This window comes from Engystomops pustulosus, chromosome 4, assembly GCF_040894005.1.
Source record: "Engystomops pustulosus chromosome 4, aEngPut4.maternal, whole genome shotgun sequence".
NCBI lineage: Eukaryota > Metazoa > Chordata > Amphibia > Anura > Leptodactylidae > Engystomops > Engystomops pustulosus.
Window position 1 is genome coordinate 117,951,069 of NC_092414.1, and position 9,214 is coordinate 117,960,282.

The window sequence follows — 9,214 nt, forward strand, 5'->3', positions numbered from 1 at the left end:
CTCCTTCATAGACCATATAGCACACATCATTGAGCTTCTAGGCAATATCCCAAGACACTTTGCTCTGTCTGGAAAATATTCTCGGGAATTCTTCAATCGCAGAGGTAGTACCTCTTCCTTACAGAAGGCCTGTGGCGCAGACAGAATGAAATCATATCTGCTGTAATTTACCTATGTAATAGATTTGCGGGCTACACTGAGCTTCCATTATGTCTGTTAACCCCGGAACTCCTAAATGTGCCCAGTGCCTAAATGCTTTTGCAGCAGGTCATGTGGAGGCCCGCTGATACCATGGTTGTATAATTATCCAGAGTCCACAGAACCTGAAATATGACGGCATACAGTTTGATTCTGTCTGTACCAGGCCCAACTTGTAAATGTATGAAATGTACTGATATAGTTGTATGTTTCTGTTTTGCTGGCAATGCTCTTCAAATACAGATCACATTGCATTGATCACTGAACTGCTGGGAAAAATCCCTCGAAAATTTGCTATGTTGGGAAAATATTCCAAGGATTTTTTCACCAAAAAAGGTAACTGTGTCTCTACACCGCAGAGGAGTGCGTAATTGAATCTATCCTGAATCATATAGTACTTTTCATATTCTTCATTTTGATTTGAAATTTGTGCACCTCATTTTATATAAAACATTAGTGTAAACTTTTATAATTTAGAGATTATTGATACGACTATGATAAATGGACAACACAGTTTTTTTTTTTTTTCTAGCACTGTGTCCTTTCCGTTAAAGAATAGAGCTGGTGGCATCCATGTGTATTCAGTACTGTACTGTACTCGGAATACAGTACAGTATTTAGGGGTACAGATACCCCTAAATAAAATCCAATGTGTCCAGTGTGTCTTTAGAACCACATAATTAGTACATTGAGTACAGCTGTAATTTATTTCTCATTATAACTGTTTTATGAATCCTTAAAGATTTGTTAGAGAACATTAATGAATAAACAGTATCATGAAAACAAAGGAACCAGACAGCTCTGGGATTAAGTTTTGGCAATGAGCATTGCATGGTCTGGCTTAAAATATATATATATATATATATATATATATATATATATATCTCAAGCTCTGTACATCTCATGGAGCACTGTTCAGTCCACAGAGTATACAGTATCACGACTGCCGACCTACCAAGACATGACCATGCACCTCAACTGACAGCCCTCACTGATTCACAGATCTGGCCTTTATAGAAGAGGGGCAAGGAAAAAAAAGCCAAAGCCTGGTCACAGAAGACGGAAATTTAACTTCTGCCAAACACTGTGTGTGGAGGAAAGCCAACACTGCACATTGAAATGAACACACCTTTCTCATTGTAAATCATTGTTGTGGGAGCATCCCTTTTTAAAAATGAGTTGCTACAACACTTGGAAAATGGGTGGAGTTAAACACTGGAAACTCCTGGAGGGAAACCTTTTAGAGTCTGCAAAAGACTTGACATTAGCGGGTGGGTTCGCCTTCCAGCGGGACAACTACCAAGGCTACAATGGTTCACATCAAAGCATACTCATTAAAGGGGTTGTCCGAGTTCTTGAAAAAAAGCTAAAAGTGGCTGGGACAGGGCTGCTTAAAAAAAAATAAAGCTGTACTTACCTTCTGGTGCCCTCCGGTATCCACATGGCCGCCGGAGCAGCGCTGGATTCAGCTTCCGGCCGGCCGTGGCCGGGCACGCCTATCCGTCCCTATACACAGCATTGTGTATGGGGGCCGGAAGGTTGTCGGGTCCTGCCGGAACTGAGTCCAGCGATGCTCCGGCGGCCATGTTTGTTTACATGGCGCCCGGACCGGAGTGACAGCAGCGCTGGATACCGAAGGGCACCAGAAGGTAAGTACAGCTTTATTTTTTTTTAAGCAGCCCTGTCCCGGACACTTTTAGCTTTTTTTCAAGAACTCGTACAACCCCTTTAAATAAAAAATTACCATTTTTTTTATAAGACGCTTCTTGCTATAGGACGCACCCCAGTTTTAGGCTTCCAAAAATGAAAAATATATTTTAAACCAATTAAAATATTCCTGTTGGTCGCACTTAAGCACAGCACACACAGCTTTGCTACATTCATACATTTACACACACAGCCCTGCTTCATCCATACATTTACACACACAGCTCTGCTGCATCCATACATTTACACACACAGATCAGCTATACACACACACACAAACAGAAATAGGAACACTCACCACTGCTGCATACACTGCACTACTATACATACACTGACCGGGCGCTACTTTACACATAAATACAAACACAGCTCTACTATACACATATAAGGAACACGCTGGGAAGTACTCTACACATGAATACACGCACAGCTCTACTATACACATATAAGGAACACACTGGGAAGTACTCTATACACACAGCTATACTATACACACATAAGGAGCACTGGGAACTACTCTACACATGAATACATGCACAGCCTGCTATACACACATAAGGAACACTCTGGGAAGTACTACACACATGAATACATACACAGCCAGGAACACACTGGGAAGTACTACACACATACAGAACCCTTCTCCCCTTTCCCCCAATTCTTACCCTGTCCAAGCACAGCAAGGCAGTATCAGGACCTGTGGTGATGTAGGAAGCATGTGATCAGTCACATCACTGCAGGTCCTGTAGGCAATACATAGCCATGTCACGACACTGGGGATAGCAGTGCGTAGGGTCTCCTCTCTGGGAGATTGGATAAAGCGCTATGTCAGGGCATCATCTAATCTCCATTACAGCGGTCAGGAGGGTCTGGCAGTGCTGGATCCTCCTGACCTTCAGTCTATAAGACACAGGCACTTTTTAGCAAGATTTTTTCTTTTTCTCCTCAGTACTTTGTGAACAGTGACTTTCAAGTCAATAGCCAAACATTCTCCAACCAATGCGACTGAGCTATTTTTAAAAGATGGCAAAAAGTCCAACCTCTAGATGTTAACTATGGAGAGCTGCCGACTCTTTTAACCCCTCGGCAATCTGGCGTGCAGCGCAGCCAGTAGAGCTGCCGTGGGGGAGATGCTTTTAGTGTAAATATCCTTATCCTGGAGATGGGAAACTGTCAGGTGCCGGACCCTATTGACCCAGATATTAACAAACATGCATAAGAAAAGGTGGCACTGTTTAACCCAGCTTCTAGACATACCGTACCCATAAAACAGGAGGAAGCAGCATATTCAACCATAGAACTATCCCATTTTCCTGAGGGCAAAGTTTTGAGTTTGAAAATAAATTTAATTAGCATTGTACTCGGAATCTGAATACCTATGGACACTACCATTTTCAGTTCTTTAATTTGCAGAAATATGTAAAAAAGAAACACTTCACAAATAGTTAATAATGTCAGAATCTGTACTGTACAGAATCATTTACTGAACATATTAAATGACATTTTGGCCCGGGGCTTTTTTGGGGGGGGGGGGTCGAATTGTTGGTTTTATTAACCCGATGCCGACCGCCTATGACTTTAGATGTCAACTAGTGCAGGGCTCGAAGAGACGTCGCTGGAGTTTCTCCTTCTACTGCAATCAGACAAAGACAGTAAGAGACACTGGGGAGAAGGTAGATGCTGTATGCCCTTCTTCATTGCATACAGCTGCAGTAGCTTCATAGACCAGGCAGTCATGTGGTCACCGGGTTATGAAAGTGTTAATCAGAGCTGCTGGGTATGATCTGATAGATGCCCAAACACCCAACCCCCTCACTGACCCCACAAAAATAAGTGATAATGTACCCCATGATCTCAGGAGGGACATATCAAATATACAAACACACATGCAAACATATGTATACATAAATAGAAATACACATTAATATGTCCCAATAAAATTGGAAAACAAAAATCACTGCTGTATTATGAAACACATCAATATTTTTGCCAGTTTGTCCGAGACTGTACATATTATACATATCAAAATGTCCATCATACAATAAGGACTTTTAAGATGAAAAAAAAAAGTTATGGCCCTTAAACCACCATGTACTAAATTTAGCTATACATGCCACAGTCATTAAAGCTTTTTTATGCCTCATCTTTTAGGGGTTGATTCCATTTTGTAGAACGTAGGGGTTTTATTTATTTCATTTACTTTATCGGGGTAAGAAGGAGACCAAAAATGGAAAGTTGTAGTCTAATTTGAATATTACTATAGCATTTCTGGGAACTTTTGTAGGACTCCTGGCTTGCATTAAACCCTGCTGATATTACCGTATATACTCGAGTATAAGCCGAGGCACCTAATTTTACCACCAAAAACTGGGAAAACCCATTGACTTGAGTATAAACAGAGGGTGCGAAATGCATTGGTCACAGCCTCCCAGTATATAGCCAGCCATCCCCCTCTTGCATATAGCCAGACAGCCCCCTCTTGCATATAGCTAGCCAGCCCCCTTTAGTATGTAGACAACCCTGTGTAGTATATAGCCTGCCATCCTCCAGTTTGTCCAGCACAAAAAAAATAAACTGAATACTCACCTTTCCGACACCCGGGCAGGTCCTCTTCTTGCTTCAGCTCCAAGTCAGCGACTAGTCAATGCACACGGCCTGGCCGGAGCACACTATGTCAGCTGCTGCTGCTGACGGAGGTGGAGAAGACCTGCGGGGGGTGCAGGAAGCTGAGTTTTGACTTTATTTTTTTTCTTAACCCAAGTATAATAATAATTCTTTATTTTATATAGCGCAGACAGATTACACAGTGCTGCACAGAGCTTGCCCAATCGGTCCCTGTCCCCAATGGGGCTCACAATCTACTCAACCTACCTGTATGTTTTGGAACGTGGGAGGAAACTGGGGGACCCGGAGGAAAACCACGCAAACACGGAGAGACATACAAACTCTTTGCAGATGTTGACCCTGGGACTTGAAACCAGGTCCCCAGCGATGCAAGGTTGTAATGCTAACCACTAAGCCACCATGCTGCCTAAGCCAAGTTTGAGTTTTTCAGCACATTTTTTGTGTTGAAAAACCTCGGCTTATACTCGAGTATATATGGTAACATGTAGAGGGGAGTTGGTCAGAAGGAGCTCGCTCTAGCTAACAACTTAAGTGCTATTGTTGAGATCAGATGAGGAGTTTAGCATTTGGTTTTAGAGTTATTTCCTACCCTGGAGGCCGGTGGTAGTAAGCTGTGTATTACACCTGCCACCAGCTGTGTATGGCTCAACCATATTCATTCCAACCTCCACTTTAAATGTGTGGCGGATGTTGGGGACAGGTGAATATAATATTCATAAGGGAAAATTAAAGGGAACCTGTAACCAAGGATCTCATTTTTACTACAGACAGGTTGCAGAAGCCCATTACAACTGCATTGCAAATATGTCTTTGTGTTTTCTAAGCATTTACATTACAATATAATTCTGTGGTTTAACTTGCCTTGCACCCTGACAGAATCCTCTATGTAGTCCCTGGGGTTGTAGTTAGCTAGCACAGACGAATTAAGTATTATAGTTTGAAATGCATCCAAAGCAAAGCCAACCCCTGGGACTAAATGGAGAATTCTGTCGGGGCACAGGGTAAGTTATAACGCACAATTATATTTTAATGCAAATACTTAGGGAAGGCAGATTTGCAATGCAGCTGTAATGGGCTTTGACAACCTGTCTTTAGTGAAAATGAGGTCCCTCGTGACAGCTTCCGTTTAAAAAAAAAACTTTTTAGCCCATAGTAATCAATCCCAATACAGCATTCATTTCTTATACAGCACTTGGAAAATGAAAGTTTTGATTGGTTGATCCCCTGTGTTTAACAGGCTGTCATAAAATAGAAGAGTATTGATTGTTTCTTCTTATTTATTGTATCAGATTACTAATAACTTGTTTCAAACCATCTAGGAGAACTACGACACATCACTAAACTAAAGCCCTGGAGTCTTTTTGACGTCTTGGTGGAGAAGTACGGGTGGCCTCATGAAGATGCTGCACAGTTTACAGATTTTCTCACTCCTATGCTGGAAATGGTCCCGGAGAAGCGAGCATCTGCTAGCGAGTGCCTGAGACATCCTTGGTTGAATTCTTAGAAAATGTTTGGTCTTCAGAGTTGCTCTGATCCTTTGGATCTATCCGCTGACTTTCACAGTATCTATAAAAGGATTATGAGTGATTTGGCTTTAGCATCAGACTTTCTTTTTGAAGTACTGTACTTTGTTTCTGTTTTAGTTTTCCTTCGCTTGGTGTGCGCTGTGGTCTTTGGAAAAATTTAGCCTCTATGTCTTCAGCTGTAAGCTTTACTGACCCACTTTTTTGGGGAAGGGGACTGGGGATAAAAAAAAGAAAACTAAGGGGAAAAAATGGAATCTGGTCTTGTTTTTCATGTTACGTGACATTAAGATGTCCAATTTTTGAACAAGGAGTGCATTTTTTCCATGTGTCTACCAGATTTTGTAACTATTTATGAAGATAAGTTTTAGCAGATGTTGGGTAAATCTCAGCTTTTGAAAAGAAAAAGCAGGGCTAATACAAGGACCCTGTAAACTTTTTACCTTAACTGAGGGATTATCATACTTGTAATATAGTGTATGTACATTCACTTTGTAAATGTTTATTTTCATTAGCACCCTTCCATTGTGAATAGAGGGCTGCATTATGTTATCTGCCCTTCTACCAATGAAGGGTTAACTTACAGGTAATGGGGATTACAGTTCCAAAGCAGATCTATTTCCTCAACATAATTTTAGCTTTGTGCATGTAAAAAATTTTGCTTTTGTAGAAGATGTGTAAACATCTCTTCAATTTCGGGAAATAAAGCTGCTCCACTTTTTTTTTTTAACAATGACCCCTAGTGGCACTTTAGGGGAAGTTGACTTCTTTGTAGTCAAATCAGTGTATGCACATGGTAAAGCTCATGGTATTTTGTAGGTTTTAAAATTTCTGCAGCAACATTTCATCTTTACAGGTGAGGCCCAGCCCATCTTTTGTCTACTTTCTTCTACCTCCTCTTCACAAAGGACATCAGTCTGCACACTTACAAGAGACCATTTGCAATGTATGCCCCATAAACCTACCCCACAGCACTGGAGTAAAGAGAGAAGATGAACTTCTGTGAAATGATGCTCCTTAGACCAGTGTGCTGCTGGTTTCCCTTTTTTCTTTGGGGAAGAAGTGAAAAATTATTTGTAGAAAACTTATTGCATGTCTTTTTGTTGAGGAGACATGTAAAAATTAGGAATTATTTGATTTAATAATGCTACTTCAAAAGTATGTGAGTGTTGGTCAAGATAAGGGGGTTGTGTGAAGAGCTAATAGTGGTATAGGGTATTTAAATCTTGTCTGAACTACAATGGTGTGTATTCTTGTAAGGATATATTATTGTTGTACTTTACTTAGCTATGGAAAATGCCACAGGGGTTATGATGTGTATGATGTCCAAATTAACCTTTTTATTCTATTTTTGCACATATGCAAAATAACTTAAAGATATTCAAACCAACCTTATGCTTTGGTATGTAGTGCAGTGGGCATAGTAGTTATCATTTGTTGTAATATTCTGAACATTTACTAGCCCATTTCACAATTGCTTTGTTGTACATATAATTCAGCATTATTTTTTTAAAAGAAATGCACTGTTACTTGTATTTTGGATAAATGAACTACTAGCATTGAATTCCCCCTCTTAATATTCAAATTGTTGAAGTGCTCCCTTAATAATACAGAGTAGAAATAAAATGTCATAGGTGATTCAGATTTTAGAATGTAAGCAGAGATCTGTTTAACCTTTTTTAGAAGTCTGTGGATTGAATGTAAATTTCTTTCTGGTTTTACAAATTACAGTGCCACTTTTTCTTTTCTCAACTTATCCATTGCGGTTTAATCACAAGCCTTTGCAATAATTAGATGTGAAAATACCCTGTGTTGTAACAGTAACCAATTGTGAATTAAGGTGCTTGCAGTTGTCCAATAAAATGTATGTTTTTTTTCATACACACTGTTTTTTTTTTTCTTATGTACTCACATATGCTGTGAGTGTCCTTACATTTTAGCCACATGTGGAGTCCATGCCTCAGTAGGGTAAAAGCAAAGTCCTGTAAATTGCCAAAGTGGAACATCCCAAAGATCATACTATCATAGTTTATATGGTTGAAAATAGACACATGTCCATTAAGTTTAACCAAGGAAGGGAAGGGATTGGATGAGGAAGGGATCTAGGGGTAACCATTCTATATAACATAACCATCAATATTATTTAGATGTAAAAAGGCATCTAGACCCATCTTCAAGCTCTCGGCTTTCCCTACTGTGACCAGTGCCTGAGGCAGGCCATTCCACAGATTTGACAGTTCTTATAGTAAAAAAGACCTGTTACTTCTGGTGATTAAACCTTGATTTCTCCAGACGTAGACAGTGCCCCCTTGTCATTTGATTTGATTTAATCTGGAACAACTTTCCACCATATTTTTTGTATGCACCATTCATAGGTTTATATAAATGAATCATGTCCCCTCTTAGTCTTCTCTTTTATAGACTAAACGAATCAAGTTGTTCTAATCTTTCCTTATAACTGAGACCCTCCATACCGTTTATCATTTTTGTGGCTCTTCGTTGAACCCTCTCCAGTTCCAGGGCCTCCTTTTTATATACCGGTGCCCAGAACGGGATGACATATTCCAGGTGAGGCCGAACCAATACCTTGTACAGTGGTAATATTACATCCCTATCTCAAGAGTTCATACCACTTTTGATACATGACAACATTTTGCTGTCTTTAGGGGCAGCTGATTGACATTGCATGCTGTTTTTTAATTTATGATCTACTAGTACCCCCAGGTCCTTCCCAACAAGGGACTCTCCCAGATTTACCCTCCCAAAGACCTATGTTGCATGTGGATTATGAGCCCCCAGGTGCATAACCTTACATTTATCAACATTGAACCTCATTTGCCCAAGTGGATGACCAAACACTCAGTTTGTCAAAGTCACCCTGCAGCCTATGAACATCCTCCATAGACTCTGTATCATTAATAAATAAAATAGTAGTGGGCCAAGCACAGAACCCTGGGATACACCACTTATGACCATTCTGAGTAGGAATCATTGAGCACTCTCTGGATATGATCCTTCAGCCAGGTTTCAATCCAATGACAAATGATGCCTTCCAAACCAATAGACTTTATTTTACCCATCAGGCGTCTATGAGGGACAGTGTCAAATGCCTTTGCAAAGTCCAAGAACACAATATTCATAGCAGCTCCCCCATCCAGGCA

At 40.4% G+C, this 9,214-nt stretch overlaps 1 protein-coding gene across 7 annotated transcripts in view; it reads left to right on the forward strand.

Annotated features, from left to right (window-relative positions):
- Nucleotides 1-7,934, forward strand: part of SRPK2 (SRSF protein kinase 2) — a 109,277-nt gene extending 101,343 nt beyond the window's left edge. For 5 of the 7 annotated variants that reach the window (XM_072147196.1, XM_072147199.1, XM_072147201.1 and 2 more), the window contains 2 exons: nucleotides 12-104; nucleotides 5,850-7,934. In XM_072147196.1, coding sequence (XP_072003297.1) covers nucleotides 12-104; nucleotides 5,850-6,034 — 278 coding nt within the window. In that variant the 3' untranslated portion in view covers nucleotides 6,035-7,934. Of the gene's footprint in view, nucleotides 1-11; nucleotides 105-441; nucleotides 535-5,849 lie in introns of all 7 variants that reach the window. The other 2 variants (XM_072147203.1, XM_072147197.1) reach the window with 2 other exon arrangements.
- The last annotated feature ends 1,280 nt before the right edge of the window (nucleotides 7,935-9,214 follow it).